A 21,808-nucleotide genomic window follows, 5' to 3' on the forward strand; every position below is an offset into this window, starting at 1 on the left:
GACACGGGCACCCCTGGGCTCCCTGCTCACTCTCCCCGCCACGGCCCGGGGCCCACGCAGGGCCGCGGCGCCCGTGGCTGCCGGCCCCCGCCGGGGCGGGGCTGGGCTCCACGGAGCTCAGGAAAGCAAAACCCCTCTGGGAGCTGGAGGCAGCAAGTCCCAAGGGTAAAGCTTGCAGAGATGCCAACCGTGCAGGCGAGGGCTCGTGGAAGGGGCTTCCAAGGGATGTTGTGGGGAGCTCTCCAGCTTTTCCTCTTTCCAAGTGGAGCCAGGGTGTTTCCCTGGTTTAGGCAGGCTAAAGCACACAAGCGCGCTGCTGTGAGCGGGGGGGGTAGGGGGGGGTGGGTGTCATCGTGCAGAAGATCAGAAAAACATCCAGCAATCGCTTCTGCTCAGATCGCAGGAGCTGGGGGCTGGCCCATGCCTGGCTCCCCAGGACACTGCTCTGGTCGGTACCATCACGCTTATCGTTACCCTTCTCATTACTACTTCTCCACAGCAAGACCCACAATTTAATGGCAAGATTGTCTTCAAGGCGCCTTCTCAGCCATGAGTAATTCCACACTCTTCTGTCCCTGAGACCACAATATCACTATAGCAACATTTGCTTCCATAGAAATATATTAGGAAAGTATGCTATGCTATCTTAGCTGCCTCTTGTATGCAATTTGGAGTATGGCTACAAGGGCAAAAAGCACGTAGCAAGCCAGGCAACTCCACACAGGCTCCTGAAAAGTCCTCTGCAGATCCCAAATGATCCAAGGTAAATAGTTCATGCATTTCTAGTTACATTATGCTTTAAGTCCTTTTGAGTGTTTCATCAGCCCTGCCTTATTGCATGAAGGGGAGTGTAGCCTCGGAGTTGCAGAAAATCGTACAGAATTGTATGTGGAGGAATCTTGCAACTCCCTTAATCCTGTGACATCAAATGCTACCATGAAAGATCCTGTAATGGGAGTTCTGGAGATGTTCTCTCATCTCCATCAAATATTTAACATAACTGAGCCTTTTCAGACCRTTCTTTCTTCAACGTTTTGTGGAGCTGATGTAATGTTTATTTATTCACTTATTTTCTGTCCCTTTTGGAAGATGCCGGATCTTAGCAGAGTAGCATAAAAGAGATGCACAAAATGTTAGTAAAGGAAAGCATTATTTACTAATCCCTTTGAAAACACCCGAAGCATTTGAGGTAGCTAATACATTGTGATAAAAACAGTAATTGATAAGTACGTTTGATTATTTGTTCAACTCTCACCTTGAGGAGCCCAGTCTCAAGATCTCAGCCTGCTCTGTTATGTTTATTTATCATAGTGCAGCTATCATCTATTCCTATTCCTTGGTCAGTCAGTCAGTCAGCTGCACTTCTCTCTCTCAATCCTTCCTTGTTTTACAGTATTGATTTCAGTCTTGGGGTTTATTCTGTGGCCCAAAATCTTCTCTAAAAGGTTATCTGCTATTATTCTTCTCCCCCCTCCCCTGGCTGGTACATCTATTCAAAAGGACAAAATGGATAGGAAGTGGTGCTTACACACCACTGAAAAAAAAGTCTTTTCTGAGAATGAAAGAGGAGGCTGGTCTGGGTAGTGGAGGCTGGTCTGGGTAGTAGAGACTGGAAGAGCAGCTGGATTTTGGGTAATAGGGATGTAGAAGGGCTGAGAGTGAATACTGAATACTGGGAAAGGGAAAAGAGGGCACATCAGTGGGGAACAGGAGAGAGTATCCTTCGAAAACTCTTAGTCCTCCTCTGGGGAAATCCTTGCTTCAGACAGATGCAAGAATTGGTGACAACTTAATTTTCTCATTTGTTGAAGTTTCCTAGCTAAAATCCTTTGAAAGATAAGCAGATTTGCAAATAAAGGACTGTCAAAAGCAGTTTCTCAGTTCAGATTTCTGACTTTTGGGAAATAGGAATGGGAGTCCAAAGAAGTTGGTTGCTGAATGGAAATGTGCCTAACGCAATGTGGAGGGAGAGCTTATGCACTCGACGGTTGTATTCTAAGTGCGGGTAGGGGGTCTTTTGTGCTGTTTGATATTTCAGCAAGAGCTTGGGAGGAAATGAGGCAAACCCATCTGCATTTCCACTGAGAATTCAGCAGTGTGCATGCTACAAATATCTCCCTCTTTTCCCTTGGTCTTTGTGGCTATTTTTACATTACCTTAGACCTGGATTCTTCGATTGCTACTTCTGGGGTGCAATTATTATTCCTGGTAATGTTTGTTTTTGATATTTCTTTGATGGATTTTTTTAATGTTTTTTGARACAATAGGGTTGCTTCTTCTCTTTTGCCACTGGCTCAGCCTGAGAGGATTGGATATTTGTGTAAATGTCTACACATTTTCTCTGTACTTATCTCAACCATATGTAATTCTTTCAGCACTCTACTGATTTCTCAAAGGCACACAATACCACGAGTGCAACACTCATTCTTCTATGGGAAGGACCAGGGGAATGGGTTTGTGTGTTTGGAAACACTGGGACAGCTGGGCAGGCAGTAGCTATCAAGTGTGAGGGTGATTGACTGAATGGAGGCCTATAGGCTAGTACAGCAGAAGTACCGGGCTGTGAAGATGGAAGAAGGCAGGTGTCAAGTGTTGGCTCTCAGCTGCACAGGGAGCTCATGTTATTCCATGATCTAATGCCCAGGCCAGTCACCTCCGAGTACTGAGCTTAGATGTTGCCTAACTAATGAGCTAAACAAAGCAAAGGTGCTAGATGAAGAGTCTCTGGATAAAATTGTCCTGTTAGAGCTTTAGCKGTACTCTTAGGAAGTGTAGGCAATATTCCTGACTGAGGTAACAGAGCTTTCAAGAAAAGGGTGCAAAAGGCTAGCTGTGTACAGGAGGTGACGATAAAACAGGCATTATTCAGTGGGAGGGAGATCCTGCCTCGCTGCAGAGCAGATCTGAGGTTCTGCTGCTGAAGTCAAGTGGCTTGGATGGCTGCCTATATTTTATACCAGCTCTTCTAGTTCAGTGCGCTGCTCCTTGTGCTGCAGATGCATCCATCAGATACTGACTCTATTTCCACTCCTGTACCAGTTTTGCCCATCTATGTCACATTCCAGAAGAAGCAACAGGTCACGTACATAGTCACTGTTTCTCTCTTGCGCTCTGTCCGCTTTTGAAGTTATTACATTTTGATCACCCTCCCACGGAGTTCACTTATACTGCAATGGTCTGTGGGTTCAACAGGTCTTAGCAGGTCTTTTTTTTACCTCTAGTTGTCTCTGCCTCAGCAGCTTTCGCTAAACTGTTTCTTGCTCAGTTATGATGATCTCTGAAGGGCATGCAGTTTGCTACATAAGAACAAATACAGCGTAACAGCTGATATATGTACTGGATACTAGGCACAAGCACTGTGATTGCAAGCATGTATATGCCTACATGGGAATTCACCATATTTTTTCTGCCTAAAAATGGTTTTATCCATCGTAACAGCCCCTCTGGAAATTAGAAATACATTCCTCTTCTGTTTACTGCTGTGGCTTCAGTTCCTCTTACAGCTTCTTGTAAGCTCCTTACATCTTTTTTTTTTTAATGGAAAACCAGAAAAGACAGAAGGACTTTATTGTGTGATACAAGGAGGACGGCCTGAAATGGGAATCTCAGAATCCCAGACCAAGGATCAGAGGAGGTGAAAATGCAACAAAATTGAAGCAGACTATTGCAGGGGAGGGATGGATGCAGTGGGATATCAGCTCAAGTGGTACTGGCTTTTCCATTTGAATGTAAGAGCAAGGACTTGGGAGGGGAAGATGTGTACAAGTCCTATGTGGGAGAGCAGAGGTTGAAAGGAGGTCCCAGCATGAATTCTTCCATTCCCACTAACACAGAGCAGTTTCTCTCTTCTGTATAGAATATGACACTCTCTTAGGAGCRACCTCACCCAACACAGTCATCAAGGTGTCTGTGCACTGCCTAGGATGGAAAGCATAAAGGTCTTCAAGTGAGCTTGGTGTATTATAAACAAAATTTCTGCTTTYTTTTTCAAATGTAGGTGAGATACGAGTATCAGAAGCACCTAGAAGATGCAGGTTTACTGTAGTCACAGTGGGTGAAGATTCTCACAGGGAGATCTCGCCTGTAAAGTAGTCCCTATCTACAGGCACTGTKGACCAGCACTTCCGCCTGAGCTGGAATTTAGCAATTTAGGACTGAGGCCCTGTCCAGGATGTCTCTCTTACTCTGTTACCTCCCACTCTCAGAGCAGCCAGGGTAACAGCAGCATCCCATCCTGCTCTCTCTCCACTGGGCTGTTGCTGTGTGGAGGCCTTGCTGATATAACCAAGAATTAAATGTGTATTGAAATAGGTACCCTTGTGTCAAACAGTCCATCAGAGGCATCATACTGTACCACATCACATCCTGTTTGGTTTCACAGGTCCTGTACTTAACACAAATGGACCTGTCCTTATTACCTGTTCTGCAGGAGTAATGGAGACCCGGCCAAGCTCAAGCAACTGCTGTGCTAAGCTCATCACACATGATGCTACACCAGGGCTAAGGAATCTAAAAATTAGACAGTTTAAATTGGATATCTAGGCTTCCTTCTTCAGCAATGGACAGATACCAGGACAGGTCATCTTTACTGTTGCAGATACGTATCTTAGGACTAGACAAAACACTCATGCCAATCTCACTCCTGACTAGGGATAGATCTTGGAACAACCAGCATGGGCCACATGCCTGTACAGCAGGTAGTCATGTTCCCTGAGATGAGTCCCCTCTGCAGTGGGACAGCAAAATGAGGGACTTGAAGAACTGAAGTGTCCCATGCAATTGGTTAGCAGCAAGACAGGAGCAGAGCCTAGGTTTCATAATTTCCCAGTCCCAGGACTTTGATCCTGTTTATTGTCCTAACATCCCCTATCCCCTATGGTTTATACACATCACACTTTGAATAAAAGAAAGGAGATGTCACACATGACTATACAGTGTGTGTAATTGCCTTGTATTTGACGTCAGACCCCTGCTACAGAAAGATAAGGGAAAGTAACAAAGTGAGAGGGGACCACCTGTGTCACTGAGTGCAGGCGCTCACAATTTCAGGTGACYAAGTAAGAGCCGCTTAATCCAGAGGAGTCTCCAGAACATCCACTGCATACTCTACAGGCCATAAAACACTTTCCAACACCCTATAACAAATTTAAGACTGTTAGTACAAAAGACCAAAAGCCACAAAAACTCCAACATGCAGGAGAGATCAAGGGCATTGCCAGTGTCCCAGGTCTCAGCAGTAGCAGGGAAATTGTTAGATGAAAATGTCCAGATGATCTTAGGAAGTGGACCATGGCCCACCCTACAGAGGAAAGCAAGAAAATCTTACCAGTCCCTGCCAAATCTGACCCGAGGGGAAATTCTTTCCTGAATACAGGCCAAAACCCAAAGTGATTGCACATGTACTCTTTAAAAATGGATTTTATTTAGGAGAAACACATTGTCATCATCATCCTGTAAACTGCGCCAAATGTGTGCTAAGGACTTCCCATAGAAGTAGAAATTGAAAGTCTATATTTTTTTTTGCAGAAATGCTGCAGGGAGTTAGGTACCTCCATTCCAGCACAACTTGACTGGTGCAAGATGGAGGACCCTCTGTAGATACCCCAAGTATCTTGRGGAAAGAGATATTACTCTGCAGAGCTGTTTTTCTCTTGCCAGGATCCCCAGGCAGCTACAGTTTATTGGACTTGTGGCTCATAATCAATCTCAGTCTCTGGAAAGTAAGACAAAGATTTTTGGAAAGTTTAGTCAAAATCACAGCCTAAGGAAGCTTGCCCAGGGTTGGTACATCTGTCCTGGCGGGTATCGCATAATGCAGGTACTCTCTGCCTCTGGCAAAATTCACTCCGATGCATAAGGCTTGTAAAAGTCCTAAGTACCACTTAAATCCAACTAACGGATACTGGAGGGCTTGTTCTCCAGGCAAATTTGCTTCTGTTTCCGGCAACCTCAACACAGTTTCACTCCTTTCCTTCTCTGTTCCCTTTGATTCGATTTTCTACTCTTGGCAACRGCAACAATTCCAGTGGGGGTTATCTGGGCTGTGGTTTGATCATATCTGTAGTGGTAGACGTATTTTAGCCCATTCCCCAGTAAGACTGCCCCTAATGAGAGGGCTGCTGAATTTCCATCCTTTCCTATGTGGCCAGCTACATGCTCTGGGTAGAGTCAAGAGCGGGGCTGGGAAGAAATGAACAGATGCTCGCTTGTTGTCTTACATCATTACACAGCCATGTAATGCTGAAGTCTCCTATTTCCACGGTGGATAAGCCTCACCCAGGGGATCTCAAAGTACTTAGCCTACCTAAGCCTTTAGGACTAAATCATGACATTATGAAAGACACCAGGCTATTCTGCCATTTTACAAATGGGACCTCAGATGTTAAAAAAAAAGTGGTCCAAAATTGCACTAAATTGATGATCAGTTCTGGACTTCCTATGCTCTTTTACCCAATGTCTTAGACACAGAAAAGCTCTTTCTATGAAGCTGGGGGATCTGAGCTGACATGACCAGTCTGTGGCCACAGCTCATTGGAGTACTGCCCTGAGACTGCTTGGAAGCCTGGGTCAGCAAGTGCTGCTGGCCTTGAGACTGCGTGGTGTAATAAGGACACTTATGCACTAGGGACTGCACAGACACCATCAAACTAATTCAGAAACTACCAAATAGGATGGGCAACAGTTGTTATGTTCACAGTTTCAGACAGCCTATCCTAYTGGAATTGAAGTGGATGCCCTCTCTTGATCTTGTCCCATAATTATGTCCCTGTTGTGACGATCCATGCAGGAAACCAAGATTTCCAGCTCCGTGGATGGTACAGAGCCCTCCTTGGTGCAGCCAAGGGAGAACAAGTCAGAGCAGGGGATGAAGGACTACGGCTAAGGACTTCCACAGACTGAGGTAGTAGCCATACTACCACAGCATTTGTTATAAGTGAACCTRTCCTCCCTGGTCTAGCCCAGGGACCTACCCTTTGTTTTGACTCTTCTAAGGAGCCTCTTTGGCAACAGGAGAGAYGATGGTGACTTACCGGCAGCTTGGACTGTGGTCCAACAGTGTGCTGCTCCACAGAATCTGGTGGCAGAAAACCTCTGGCAGAGTGCTGTGAGCAGCAGTGGTGTTTTTGGCATGCCTGTCAGTGCTTATCTGAGACAAGGCAACTGGTTGAACAGAGATGTGTGCTCGTGGTTCTTCCTGGCCCTGGATCTGTTCCCATCTGTCATCCTTGGCCTGCCTCCCTCTGAATTCACTCTCAAGAAGCTCAGGCTAATTTCTGAGCGTATTGAGTTTTCTGGCACTAGGTTTTGATGGGAGCAGATAGCTCTGTTGCAGCCTCCATTCTCACACCTGACGAAAGCCAAGAACAGTGTGGTCCTTGCTCTGAGCTGGGTCAGGGCCAGGCTGGGCTGCTCCCATGAAAGGTGAAGGCTGCAGTGCCAGCTGGCCCAGGTGACAAATCCCCCTCCCCAAGAAAAAGGATTGTGGGTGCTGGCTTTTCCCACGTGAGCTTATTCAGTTGCAAAAAAATAAAATAACAAAATTTAATGATAGCTAACCCATTAAAGTTGATGAAGAGCCAAATGTAGCTGAGAGAGGGTGGATGTCTATTTTTTTTTTAAACAGGAGGGGAAAATCTATATATAAAATACATGAAAGGAATAGGTTAAAAGCAAAAGTCAGTGAAAGCCTGCATTCAAGTAATAAAAATAGCCCAGGTCTGACTAGCTGAGGAGAAGAGGAGCTTGCACTATTTCCATTAAAAATGACATTTAAATGGAGGTTGAACTTGAAACTTTAACAGGACTGTGTACATCGCCATTGGGAACTGCTGCGGCACAACAACGGCTGCACAGCATTTCCTCTCGAGAATCACTTGCTGATTTTTGTGCCCCTCTTGGGGCTGGGGAAAGTTTACTGGGAAGAGGAATCACGGGATATTTTCCAAAAGACTTATGTTGGAACCAGCTCCTACAGACAAACCAGGATGTCCTTTTGGAGATTTGATTTGGGGATGAGCTGATGGGCTTCTGTCCATTCCCGTTTGTGAGAGTGAAAGTATTTAATGGTGTGCTCCAATGCCCCCTGTTTATGAAGATCCCTGAATGCAGACTCAGTCTGGGGAATCCATACGGGCCATAAAAAGGTTTTGTGCCTCTGTGCTTTGGCACCTGCTGAGGCCAAGGTGCTGGAGCACATCCACGGGCTACAGGTCCCAAGTGACCACACGGTGGGGTCGCACCAGGGTCTTCACCCCTTCCCAAAGCGCTTGACCTTGCAGCTGGGCTCCCACCCGTGCAAGGACCGAGAGGAACCTGACCAGCTGCTTTTCCTTACAGGGAAAACTTGGGGGAAACCATGCAGCAAAGTCAGGGAGTGACAAAAGATGTGAACACGGCTCCCGGGTCTCAGTGCACGTTCCTGGGGAAAAGGAAAAAAAAGAAAAAGAAAAAGAAAGAGAGAGAGAAAGGAGAAAAGAAAAGAAAAAAAMCCCACCTTCTTGCTCTTCACGGTTTATTCTTTTCATTGGACGTTTTTAAGCGGTGATACGCGTTTTTCTCTAACCAGTGGGGCCATTCTGCGGGTTGCGGGCAGAGCCCGGTCCTTCACGAAGGGCCCCGCACACACGGGGCGGCTGCGCCGGGCTGTAACCCAAAACCAGCCGGGCCAGGCTGGGAGCTCGCTGATCATTAATAAGCCTGGAGAGAAGGTTCAAGCTGGTCTGGCCAAAACGGGCCTCGCTGAGCAAGAAGCCCTGAGTCAGTCGTAGGGGTCAGGCTAACGCTGACACTGGACTCTTTGATTGCGCTTGATTCATGTGCGTACACCACTGATAGGTCAGATGGGCCGTTAATTCCCCCTTCCCCTTCCCCCCTTCCCCAGGAAAATAAAATAAAATGCAGACCGAGAAATAAGTTGAGCGGGCAACTTCTCGGCTCTCTTCAAGGCTTGTGATCCGAGCTGGTTGCAAGGGCTGCGTGTTAAGAAATAAACGCGTTTCCGAAACGCTTTGGTTTTTTGTTAGCCTGGTGACTAGAATGCACAGGAGGGGGGAGCCTGGGCATCGCGGCGGGTGCCCGTGGCACCGGGCAACCGCGGTGAAAACGGTGCCACAGGCAGTCAGCTCCGAGACGATCCTACCGGATTTCAATGGGACCCGGCGTCCCATTGAAAAAAAAAAAAAAAAAAAAGGGGGGGGGGGAGAGAGAGAGAGATCTCGGCTTGCTGTTCCCTGGCTTGTATTTAATCCGGTGGATTAGATTTCCATTTAACCACCGCAACCGGTGGGGTGCGTCCGGTAGGATGGCTGCAAAACCTGTGCGCATCTGCACCCCTTACCCGTCCATAAAAGAGGGTTTTGGCCCTGTCTGAACGCGTATTAGCACGTGCTGGGGAACTTTTTCCAGCTGATMAAGCGTCTTGGGTGTCATGTAAAGACCCAATAACCGGTTTATGGGCGCGCCCCACCAAGGCACKGTGAGAGGCTGGTTAGCGCGTCCGGGCTGCAAGGAAAACTCCCCGGTGGGGAATCGGGAGAGCAGTGATTTCTGCAGGGCGATCTGAGCAGGGAAGTCCCAGGCAGTTCCCTCCACGGCCTAGTGCACCCGCTAGCTGCCCAAGCCGATCTCGCCCGGCCTGTGCTGCKGCTGGGCTAGAGCTAGTGAGAGGTGATGGGGTCAGGAGGCAGCAAAGCGCAGGGAACGGGACGTAGAGGAAAACCGATCTGGGCTCGTTCCCTAAATGAAGTGAGGAGGAAAAAGGCTCGGAGGGGGGCAGGTGGGAATCAACAGAAAGTAGTTGGGAGCATCTGGAAGCGAAAGAGCCTGCGGGGCAGAGGGTGACGGCGCCGGGGCCCCGCGGCCGCCGGGAGGGGGGAGCCCCGCGGTCGCAGTGCGACGGGGCCCCGGCGAGGATACCCCCCTTTGGCAGCTGAAAATAGCGAATGCCGGCACCCAGGCTGGGGAGGCTGCTGTGGGCAAATGACCAATTAGGGAATCTTTGTCAGATTCGGGAAAGCCGAGATAAGTCCTTTTATCAGCTTATAAAAATACCACTTTCACTTATCTGGAGCTACCTACGCCACACGGCTCCGTGAGCCAGGAGGAGGGGAGAGGAGCCGCTCCGCAGACAGAGGAGGAGTTAGGGGACGCTTTTGACAGCGAGGGTTTTTGGAAATTCWTGTTATGCTTGCGCAGAGTGAGCCTTCTTTTTCCTCCTCTCTCTCGGAGAAAATCTGCAGGCCCCGAGCCGCCCCCGGCTCCCCTCGCTGCAGCCCACCGCGGGCTCCCCGCTCCTTCCGACCAGCGCTAGGCAGGACAAAATCTTCTATTTTCCTTCTCTTTTCTTTCCTCCTTCATCATGCCCTGGCCAAAGYGGAGCTCGGTCACACGAGAGAGAAGCAGATTAGTTATCAGGGCAAGGCAGAGGGGCGCGGAGGGGCTGTGGGGAGGCAGAGGCAGGGATGTCAGCCCTGAGCAGGGCAGGAGCAGCCTCGGGCGTGGATGGGTGCTGTGCCGCATGTTAGCATCAGTCCACCTCTAGCTACAAGGGTGTGCACCCATGCCTATCCCATTCGTGCATGCATCTTTCTGTGTGTATATGTGAATATTCAGACACATCCACACGTCCCCACCTGTAGTTGCACCCTGAGCACGTGGATTCGTGCATGCGTGGGTCCAGGCATGTCTGCGACGAAGGCAGGGCGAACGCACCCGCATGCGACATCTGTGCAAGCTCCGCACTGAATGCATCTCTGTAGGAATACCCACACGCAAAGAGAGGATCAAGACGTGGAGAGAGTGCTAACATGCATTCCTACTGTGGGAAAACATGCTGCACTTTGATTATTTTCCCTGTGGTTGCCAGTCTGTTTGGGTTGTAGGGAAACGATCAGATACAGCGTGGAGGGAGAAAAAAAAAAAGATCAGGCAATCAAAACCAAACCAAGTCAGTCCACCACAACGTTTTCTAGGCCGTTTATTTATTTATTTATTTATTTTAAGCAGAGAGTGTTTGKGGGTCCCACTGAGGAGCCGCAGGGCCGGACGAGCAAAGCCGCCCGTGCCAGAGCACGCCCCGGGCGGGGCGGGGTGGGGGGGAACAGGAGAATATCTGTTGCATCGTTTCGCTTACCAGGAAAAAAAATATCGTCGCCCTCCTGGGCTGGGGGAGAGGGACGTGTCGCTGGCATCGCGGTGGACGAGCAAGCGGGACCGCGGTGAGCCACAGCGGCGGCCCGGAGTRTGGGGTGCCCACGCGGGTCCCTCGGGAAGGGGCAGCACGTGGAGGCAGCCTCTCCCACCGGGCCCGTACCTTTTGCACAGATTTGCTGGAAGGACTTCGAAATTCTTTTCCAAATATAGCCCAGGAAGGCCCGTCTGCCTGCCTCCCTCCGTGCGCCCTTCACAACTATAAATCGCAGGCTCTTAGGGCAGGCGAGGAGAGACGCACGGGCAGGAGAGTGGTGATAACCGCAAATCCCCCGTCCGGAGGCGAGCCGTGCCCAGCGGACAGGTCGGCAGCCCGGCCGGAAAATTGAGCCATGCCCAGCAAGCTAATCGCCCCCGTCGTCCCCTTCACCGAAATCACGCGTGAAAGTCCCTGCTCCCACYGCCCCTCCGCTGCCGGTGGCTGTACAGGGCTGAGTGGGCGCCGCTTCACTCTCCCCGCCACGCGGGTTTCAAGCACAAGGGGTAAGGGAGGGATTTCTCGCCGGAGGGGTTATGTGGAGTCACTCCGGTCCGAAGGGCCAGAGCGGATCGGCGAGGACGGGGCAGGCGCCCGCGCAGGGCGATGCATGCTTCGCCACGGCGGGTCGTGAGTTTGCGGGTTCCCTGCAGCTAGTCCGGGCACTGCGTTAGTGAGAAATTCACCTGCGGCTCCCTCCGAGGCAACCCGACCCCCCCCCCCGGGCCTCTTCTGGAATGGGAAGAGAACTTTACTCTTTCTTTAATTTATTTTTAATTTATTTTTATTTATTTATTAATGCAAAGGAGATTTTTTCGTCCCCTTGTTTGACATTTCGAGTTCCTTTCTCCCTTGGTCCCATCCCCTGTCCCGTTGTCGGAGGAAGGGGGAACTTCACCGGCTACTCTGTCTTTACAGCAGCGGGGAGGGTGAAGACTTTCGCGTTTTAACTATCCGGCCTAAACAAAAATCTGGAAAATTACGCCCGAAGCGCCTTGGAGTGAACTGCTGGGTGGCTCGCGAAGTGCCTGGAGGAGGGAAATGCGCTCTGTGCCGACCACAGTTTTGGTGGAGAGGGCTGGATGGAGAGAAGCAAGCGAAATCAGCCCGCTGGCACCAGCGCTGCAAGCRTTGCCTATAGGTACCGCATACGCCCTGCGCCCCGTGCGCGCAGTGCGTACAGCCATGCACAGGGCTGCACAGGGAAGCGAGGCAGGCGTTCAGACTGGCATTTCAGCCTGTCGCGGGTGGGTATCGCTGTGTGAATGTTCGCGTTTCTGCACTAGCACAGCGTGCCCCGCTGCGGGGCCGACTGCGGCGGTCCCGTCTCGAAGCGCGATCTTGCCGGATTCCGCCGATTTTCAGAGGAAATATTGCCCCGCAGTACCGACGTCCGGTGCTTCCGACATCCACAGGGGGGAAGCGGAGCGCGGAGGCGCCTGTCGGCGGGGCTGCTCCCCCCCGCCGCCGCCCCGGGGCGGCCCCGGTGCCCCGAGCCGCCGCCGTCCGGAGCCTCAGCGGCCCCGCGCAGCGCCGGGCACCGGGGCTGCCCCGGGTGACTCGCTCCGCAGCGGGGCCTTTCTCGGGGCGCCTTCAAAGATCATTTCTTTTAGCAGTGCGTTTTGTCGTGATTTTTTTTTCTTTATAAAAGGCTTCACCTGAGTCGATTCTCCCCCATCACGTTTTTATTGTGAGATCAAAGACAAACTTACTGTGTTGCGTTGTGATAGCGGGAATTTATTTTCTTCCCCCCCCCCCCAATTGCTTTTCGAGGTAAAGCTCTAAAAAATTTGCAGTTTTCCTGGTGCAATTAAAAGAGAGAGAGAGAGATCTTGATTGCTTCTGCTCGTTCTGATCGCTTCGGAGGTGGGTGGGGGACGGGCGGGAATTGATTTTAGATTTCTCTTTTATGTTGGGTCTGGTTTCTGGTGATTAAATTTCTCTCTTATGTGGACTGAACCTACGGATAGCTGATTAATAACATGCCACTTGGCGCCAACACGGGGTCTCGAGGCCTTTAATCGGCAAGATGCACAAGAGAACAGAGAGAAACACAGAGCAGGACAAACTCCGCCAACTATTTTAGCCTGCTGTTCTCTGCCTCTGCGGTTTTTTTTTTTTTCATCTATTCAGTATTTCCTGCTAAACTCGTAAACTTTATTTGATTTACAGCTATTTCATGAACCTGCTTAAACTAACATGTGTTCCGTCTTGTCCAACTGAATCATAAAAAACAATCTTGGATCCAAACGAGATTTCTTTTTAAGAAACGAGTTATTAATGACAGAAAATAGRCATTGTCTTGAGCAGCGCCTACTTCGGCCTGCGGAGCGGGGAAGTTCGCGGCTTCTGCGCCCAGAAGGYGGAGGCGGCAGCGGGACTCGGCTCTGCCAGGTAGCGCTCGGCTCTGCTCGGGGAGGGTTTTACGCGGAGGTTTGAGCGCTCTTTCCCCCTAAAATAATCATTCTTTGGAAACGAACGATTTCCAAGCACACATTACCAAAAATGTACTCACAAAGGCAAAAAGCTACAACCCCTCAGCTCACAGCACTACCCACGCACAAAGACACGCGCCCGCGCAGGTAAATACGTACATCTCTCTCTAAAAAACCACCACCAACAACAACAAAAAGTGAACGAAACGAGCTCCGAACGATTTCTCAAATGCATGCAGGCACGCTCTTCTATGCAGACAACCTCTTGCAGACCTATAGCAAAACAGACGAGTAAGTGTGCAGTACGAACACTCAGCGGGTGTGGAAAACGGGTATAAACCTACGGCGATCTATAGATGAACGCACTCATGTGCATATACAAAATTAGTTTCATCAAACCGAGTGCCAACACGAGCATTTATTTGCACCCAGATTCTCAGTCCCGCTCCCGAGCCGACCTGTCTCAGCGCAGGAAAGCTCCCCGGCACAGCTACCTGAAGTGCGTGGGCTGGGGGCACCTAAACATAACCATCAGGGTAAAGCCGAGGCGCTTTGATTGCAAATGTGATCGGTTCTTCCCGTATGCCCGAGTGTTCTTGCCCGTTTGCAATGTATTTCCCCTGCGCGGTCGCAGGGGAGCCGGCCGTGCCCGCGGGCGCTCTGCCTCCGCGCCCGCGCAACGCACCCAGGGCCCCTCCGGCGTTTTCTAGATCTCACCCACCCCTTCCATAAAGGCTCTGTCCGGGGAGGAGGGAGCCCATATTTTTCCTTCTATCCCCCCTCTAGCTTTTTTTTTTTTTTAAAGACAACATCTACAAAAAAATCTTAGAAGCTGTTTGCGTAATATATCTGTATTTTAAATGTGAGGACACAAGGATGTTTTTTGTTTTGTTTTGCTTTGTTTTGTTTTGTTATTAGGATGCTTTTGTACAAATCCCTTTCTATCTGCTGTCCGGGGCAGGAAGTGGGACTGGCTGAGCACACGCCGCCCGGGTCTCGGCGCCCGAAATTTGTGGGTATCCTGTTAATATAACGGATATAGTCATAACAGATTGGACAGGCTTGTCTGCGCTTTGGCTCTGTGTTATTTAGGGCAGAGGAAAGAAAGRGAACGGGGGCAAGGAAGGGGCGAAAACGGAAAAAGGAAGAAAGGAGGAAAGATTGATTAGGAAGGAGGAAAGAGAAAGAAAAATTAGTTGGAAAGAAAAGGAGGAAGAAAGCAACCAGCGCGGTTTGCCGGAATGACGGAGCGGTGCGAGTGACCTTCGCTGTTCCCTCCCCGCGCTAAGTGCTTGTCTCTCCGAAATAGCCGGACCGCAAGCAGGATTAAGGGCCGGTCCTGACTCGTGTTATGGGAAAGGAAGAGAAAGAAAAATTACAGGTGTCGCTTGGGCAGCGTTTTTCCGTGCCTGATTCAAAGTGTTCAGGTTTGGGTCCTTCTCCCCACCCCCCCAACCCATCCCGCCCCCGACCCCCCTTTCAAGGTCATTGCAAGATCACTTTCAGGCAAAGACACACGGCGCTGAAGACTTTCCCCCTCTTGCCCCTTTAGCTTTCTTCCCAGGGCTGCRGAGAAGGCCTTATCTGCTTTTATTTTCTCCTTCGGCCCCAGATAAAGCCCTGATTGACGCCCTGTTTGGCAATAGCAGATTAGCGTTTCTATTCTGGCATCAATAACGTGCCTTTCTCCCGCGGGAGCATTAGGCATTGATTGGGGCAGGGAGGGGAGTCCTGCAGGGACCCTGAAGGCAGCACAAAAAAATCACTCCTGGAAGGGGAAAACCACGAAGTGCAGCCTAATTTCGCCTTGCCGTGGGCAGCGCAGTGCCCGGGAGAAAGCTCGGACTGAGGCCGAGCTCGGCTCTCCCGGGGGGATCTCCGGGCCGCTCCCTGCTGTATTTCGTCCCTTTTGGGGGGCAAAGAGAGAAGAGAAAAATTGGCAAGCTCCAGGGATGGTCCTCGCCCGGCGCTGGTCGGGTCCCTCCTTGCTCCCCTGCCTGGTGCCCATCTGGGACCTGCCGGAGACAAAAAGGGACCCCCGGGAGCCCCCCGCGCCCCCGGCGGCTGCGGCAGTCCCACGGGTTAGACCCGGAGCCCGCGGCCCTCGGAAAGGCAGAGCTGCGCGGCCGTGCCCTTGCTGGGAGCCTCGGCCCCACGGGCCACGCGTGGGAGAGCGGCGGGTTCCGCCGCCGCTCTACGCATGTGCGCAGCCGCCGTGAAAGATAGCACTGTGCCTGCACAACGCGTGGCTTCTCAGCCCGCCTGCGTTTGCCTGTCTGTTTATTTTTTCGTTTTCGTCACTATTTTAAAGCCTCGAGCTCGCCTGGGAAATTAATGGGCTGAAGGGGGAAAAAATGCTTTCTAATTGCATTTTTTTAAAGTAACGAGAATGACGGGGAAAAGGACCCGAAACCACAGACTTTAAAAGAAAAGTGCTATTCACCTGTAATTAAAAAAAAAAAAAAAAAAGATTAAATTGAAAGTTCGACCCAAGTATCTACTCCCGAAGGGTCTTCTAATCATACAAATTTTAGACTACTAAAATAGAGTTTTGCAGTGGAAAAACTGATACTACGCGAGCTATATTGGCGTTACTTTGACACAAACATCACTGATAAACCCTCAAATCAATGCAGTGAGTCACTGCCCCGGCAATTTAGAAAAGTGAATGGACGAAAATACTTCCAGAGATGATGACTATTTTAAATACTTGTTTTCTCCCAGGTGCATGTTTTACCGAAGCTGTATGCGGCCAACAAGAGAGAGTTAGAAGTAAAAGGCCAACTGGTCAGAGAGTATGAGAGGGAAGTAAATTAGTAAATTGTCTAAAAATGGAAGGAAAGCAAAAAATAAACCATAAAACAAAAATCCTAGACTGCTCTTCCTATGGGGGTTGGAAAGAGCTACAGTCTCTGCAAGAAATAGTAGTTAGAAAGCCGAAAATGCAGGAGTGTTTCTTTCTCGTAAACTCCCAGCCGGGCAGATGCGCGCTGCCCTGTTTCCCCGTGCGATGCTGTTACTAGGAGCAGCACGCTGTGGGCGAAATGCAAACGCATTCCCATTTCGTAAAGACGTAGCAAGAAGTGATTTTAAAGTGCATGTGCGTGTTGGGGGGCAGTGAGTTCATGTTAGGCACTATTTCTTACTGCTGACATCTCGGCTCCTCTCCACAGCAGCACCCTTTGCCATCGCTCCCCTCCCTCCAGGGTAAAACTGGAATGGAGAAATATTGAGGGCGATCGCCACCCTCCCAAGTTTGCAGGCGGGTCTCCAGCCATGCGCCCCCCCAAAGCAGGGGGGGGTCCCCGCTGCCAGCGGCCCCTGGGCAGGGCGGCCGGCCCGGGCTGCCGGGGCCTGATCCTGCCCTCCTGAAAGCGGCGAGGAGCTGGGAACAGGGAGCGAGCCCGGGGGAAGCATGAGATGCTCCCAGGRCTCAGGATTCCCCTCCTAGATATATCCACCCACACACAAACAYACGTACACATCTGTAAGTGCTCAAGGTGCCTGTGGCTGCAGGTCTGCAGACTCCGAGATGCTGCCGTGCGTGCGAGAGCAGGGCCAGGTAAGCCGCAGAGGCGGTGTACACGCACGGTGATGCCCTCGCACACGCGTTTTGGGTGTGCACAGCCGCAGAGCTGGACACTCTCAAGGGATCGATCGCCAAGCATGGTCTGGCGGAGCTGTGCGGAGCGTGTAGCCAGATGACACATGTACACACCCAGAATGTGTGTGTAAAGTATATATGAGAATATAAATATTCACGCCTGTGTATAATCGATGGGACTTAGCTGGCATGCACTCGCACAAATGCGGTTGTGTGAGCGTACATAACAATTTAATTATCTACAGATATCATACATACATTATTTGTAATGTGTGTGTATATGCGTGACTGTGCGTATACACGACATATAAACAGACATGCATATTCACACATATCTATACGCCTGTACACTCACGCGTGTGTTACATATTAAGCCTGCATATATAAAATACGTGTAAATGCTTCAGCAAGGAAAAGACATCGTGAGTGTGTGTATATTTGTAAACCGTGCGTGTATATGCACCCGCACTCATATGTGCATGCAAATATATACATATATGTGTATATATATGTGTGGCCATGTATAGTACCGCTCGGGTTGCTTGGATTTTACTCACAGTGGGCTGTGTTCGCCGGCCCAAAATCTGACCGACCGGAAGTGTCCAACCTGTTTGAGCAGGGCAGTTTGGGGCTCCAGGTAAAGGCGGAAAGCGAGTGGTTCCCAGCGCAGGCTCGGCCCTGGCTGCCTGCTTCGGGGAGCTACGCAGGGGTGCAGGCATTGCCCCCCGGCCCCGCTGCCTGGGGCCGGGCGAGTGGACAGGGCACAGACGACAGGATCTGTCTTGCGGAAAGAGACTTATTTTTTCATTTTGGGGTAAGCCTGCAGGGTTTATTCTGCTTTAACCAGCGCCAGCACCTCTGGGCAGTAAATGACAGCCTGGCTCCCCGCAGGTAGAAGGAAAAGGCGCTGCAAAGTGCAGTGAGTATCCTCACGCTACACGTGAATTTTCCCCGCATCCCGGTTATTTTTGAGCAAGGGCTGAGTCCCCGGAGGGGTCCTGGGGTACCGTGAGCTGGGCAGCGCGGCCGGGCATCAGCTCTCGGGGGATGCTGCCCGTCCTGCCCGATGCCGCTTTCCTCGGGGCTGGGGCTTTTCGGCAGGGCCTGGCTTTTGGAGGAGGGGGCAGGCAGTTCAGCAGGGTTTATCTGCAGTGCTGGGAAGGGAGCTGGGAGCAGCCTGAGAAAAAAGGGGTGAAAACCAAGGAAATACACGCCGGAGAGCCCCCATGAGGAGGACAAGGCTGCGCTGAGGCCCCCTTCGGCCGGAGCAGGGCTGGGGGGTTCCCGGCTGTGAACACTTACCATCTCGGCAGTGTCCAGATCCTGCAGCAACTTCTCGCTCTTCCTTAGGTGTTGCTCTCGGTTTTCTCTCTCCCTCTTTCTCCTCCTCTTCCTCCTCCTCCTCCTCCTCTCTCCTGCTGTTGGAGGAAACAACGTTTTAGCATCTTTTGCGGGATCTTTATGTGGCCGCGCCACGAGCGCATCGCAAAATCGCTCCAGGTTAAGCGAGCGGGTGGGAAAGAAGTGGGAAATGCGAGGCAAAGGCAGGGAAAGGCACCGAGCAGCTCATGTGCAGGCACTCGCTGGAGCTGGAGGGATTGGATATTTTTTTCCCCCTTGTCAATTTGATTTGGCAAATAATCGCCTCGATTTACTACTTTTTTTTTTTTTTTTTTTTTAATCAGAGCAAATAATTGGTTCCTGAAACACACTTGAATCTGTGCAAATAACCAGGTTATCATTTGCTATATATAGCCGGCGTGCTTGCTTCCAAGAGGCGCCTGAACATTCATTTGACAAGTTTCCTGTTCACTCTAATAGCATATTAAAAAAAATAATCTGGATAGTGCCAATATCGTTGGATTAATTAGGCTGGTCTTGTGAACTAGGAGCTTTTCTACTTGTTTCGCTTTTTTATTTTTTTTTTTTCATTCCAAGAAAGAGCAGGTCTTCCCTGGAATTTCCAGTGACTCTATGCCTTCTTGTGTGATACAGATGCATATATAATATACACTCCTTCATGCGTACATATATTTACATATATATGTGCATGCTTCGTGTATCTTAGTGTGTGAATATATGTATGTGTCTATCTTTATGTACACAGGCATACACGCACACACACACACACTACATATATATAAGTGCGCACACAAATACATTCTAGCAGTATTTTACATTGTGCTGTGATTTCCTTCGGAAAAGCAAAAAAGCAGTAATCTCACTGATAGGGCTCTACAAGAGGAGAATAATACAAATTAACCTTCCATTACTGCTGCAGTCAACCATGACAGAATAGGCCAGTTGCGTGGTTGGTGACGTCTCTGTGTCCTATAGGAGCAAAGCTCGTGAGATAGCAGCTATCGCCTTGAACTCTCTTTATTTTATTGGAGTATGGCTGGTAATAAACAGTAATATTTAATTTGTCTGAGACCACAAATCGGTTTCTAGCTGGAAGGCTCCTTCGCCTTGACATATAGAGTCCTAGAGAGCCTGGACTTGGGGTCCCTTTCCCAGCTTTTCTTTCTTTCTTTTTTTTTTTTTTTTTTTTTCCTCTCCTGGTTCACTCCCCCCCAACCTGCAGACGGAAATAAATTCGATTTATTTGCATCGTTTTCAGCTTCTCTTCAAGGTGTTTGAGAGCTAGTTTGGCATTGAAGAGGTGAGTGTTTCCTTTGCAACAGTAAAGCTTTCTGTAGCAGTGGGCAGTAGCCGTGTTTAGCGTTCGCTGCGGCAACTTAGAGATTTCCACTTTTGCCTTTCTTTCTGGCGAGCGGAGGGAAGTTGATGTTCTCTCTCGCTATCAGCCGGGAGCAACCTTTTTCCTCTGTGCTCTTGCTCCTTTATTTATTCCTTTATTTATTGACCTATGCTTTAAAAATCTCCTCTCGGCCGAGCCGAGTAATAGCGGGGCGAGTTTCCCCCCTCGGAGCACACGTGCACTTTTGGGCAGGGGTTTAGCGCTGTGGAGAAGTGGAGGGCAGGAGCCTGCGTTTCTTCCCCCCCCTCGGCTGGAAACTTTCCTTGAGAAAATCCGGGGCGAGCTCCCAGCCGCGGCAGCCCTGCGATGGGCTGCTTTTTTTAATTTAATTTTATTTTTTGTTTATKTTTTATTTTTTTCCGTTTACACCTTTCGGCGCTGCAGCCGTGCGATCGGAAAGGGGTTCGCCCGGCGCTCAAAGTGCGCGCTCGCACCAAGGCCAAAGCTCGGGCTGCTTCCCACGGCGCTCGCGTTATCCGCGGGGAAGAAACGCACGGTTTGCTCGCTCGTTTGCTTGTGTTTGGAAAGGCTCCACGTCTCCTTCCCCTCGAAAAATAATGAAATATGGGGCAAGCTTTGTTCTGTTTGTTTAAGTAGCATTCTCTGGCTTATTCTGTGTGGTTACAAGTGCAGCTATTTTATTATTATTATTTGCAACCGTTTACAGCCCCTGTTTCTTCTCAAGTAGCTGTTGCACTGGCGYGCACATGAAGAGGGTTTAGGAGATGCCAAACTACACCCACACGCACCCCCCCCCCCATAGACATTCACCCACACAGACATTTCACCCAAGTGTTTTCTCCTCACCTCAAACTTTCAGAGGACGCCGGTGTTATCGCGCCAGGGCTCTGCCCTGCGAGAGCTCTGAGCAATAGTTGATTTGCTGAAACTTCTGTGAAATGCGAAAGAAATGACCGAGAGGAAGAAAAGGGAGAAGGGATGGGGGCGGGGAGAGGGCAAGAACAGATTGGGGGAAAGAGGAGGAGGGTGGGCAGAGTAGATCTAAACCATGCCATTTATTCCAAGTCTTATCAAAAATCCGCCTCGCCAATCTGGTTCTCTTCAGGCTGCAGAATGCGACAGGGAGGCTGTTTACCCTGCGCTGACCTATTCAACTTTACCCTCAAAATAATACATTAAAAAGAGAGCGAGAGGGAGAGAAGGAAGATGCAGATAAACCCACATCCCCGCTCCTCGCTGACGGCTTGATTATTTGAATATAGCAGCGGCTCGGAGCTTTGTATATCTTTGCTCTCGCCGGGGAATGGGGCGAGCATTCCCGCTGGCTGGCGGCGAAGGCGGTGACTGGGCTCGGGGAGGGGAGTGTGTGGCGGGGGAGAAGCGGTCCAAGGGRGTGAGGAAGAGGATGGAGTGGGGCTGGGGCAGTGGGTGAAGGATCTTTGCTCCCTCTGCTCTTACAGTAACAGGGACAACAGCTACAAACACCCACACACGCACACGCACCAGGATCCACCTTCACTGTGTTTCGGTCCCYCTGCGCCGTGTTTCATCCCCGGGCATGTTTTTGCAGGTTATATCGATTAGCTGAGTCCATTTGTGTCGGGGGATCTCTTCTTCCCCTCCCCCCTCCCCAAGGCCTCAGAGAGTACCCGCACATATAGATAGAGTTTGGTTTAAATACACCTCCAGGCTTCCTTTGAGGGCAGGAGCGGCTGGGGCGGAGGGGGGGGAGGTTGGGGAAGTCTGCTATTTATTTAAGGTGGCGTACGGGAGAAGGGGGGGGATATTCCCAGGCGCTGAATTTTCTCTTTGGTCGGGAGAGATAGATGGAAGAGGGAGGGAGAGGGGAAGGAGGTAAGGAA

The 21,808-nt window shown here is 50.3% G+C and overlaps 1 protein-coding gene and 1 long non-coding RNA gene across 13 annotated transcripts in view; one reads left to right on the forward strand and one right to left on the reverse strand.

The window, feature by feature from the left end:
- Window positions 1-21,808, forward strand: part of TBX5 (T-box transcription factor 5) — a 74,178-nt gene that overhangs the window by 8,526 nt on the left and 43,844 nt on the right. The window contains exon 1 of one of the 4 annotated variants that reach the window (XM_085326139.1): window positions 18,126-18,143. The exons of 2 other annotated variants lie outside the window; for them this stretch is intronic. In XM_085326139.1, the coding sequence (XP_085182265.1) occupies window position 18,143 (1 nt within the window). In that variant the 5' untranslated portion in view covers window positions 18,126-18,142. Of the gene's footprint in view, window positions 1-18,125; window positions 18,144-19,601; window positions 19,887-21,808 lie in introns of those variants that run through there. One more of the 4 variants, XM_085326140.1, reaches the window with a different exon arrangement.
- Window positions 11,943-21,195, reverse strand: LOC146600089 (uncharacterized). Of its 9 annotated transcripts, none has more exons than XR_014898358.1 (6): window positions 20,793-21,195; window positions 18,527-18,642; window positions 18,163-18,401; window positions 17,782-18,001; window positions 16,767-16,833; window positions 14,456-14,641 (listed from the first exon to the last, which is right to left on the reverse strand). It is a non-coding gene; the product is annotated as an uncharacterized LOC146600089 (long non-coding RNA). The 9 variants fall into 9 exon arrangements; XR_014898355.1 differs by lacking the exon at window positions 18,163-18,401 and adding an exon at window positions 14,884-14,959 and having other exon boundaries at window positions 17,782-17,831; window positions 20,793-21,185; XR_014898353.1 differs by lacking the exons at window positions 14,456-14,641; window positions 18,163-18,401 and adding an exon at window positions 11,943-12,213 and having other exon boundaries at window positions 17,782-17,831; window positions 20,793-21,115.

The sequence above is a fragment of the Rhea americana genome, unplaced genomic scaffold, assembly GCF_003343005.1.
Source record: "Rhea americana isolate MKP2758 unplaced genomic scaffold, rheAme1 scaffold_128, whole genome shotgun sequence".
Taxonomy (NCBI): domain Eukaryota; kingdom Metazoa; phylum Chordata; class Aves; order Rheiformes; family Rheidae; genus Rhea; species Rhea americana.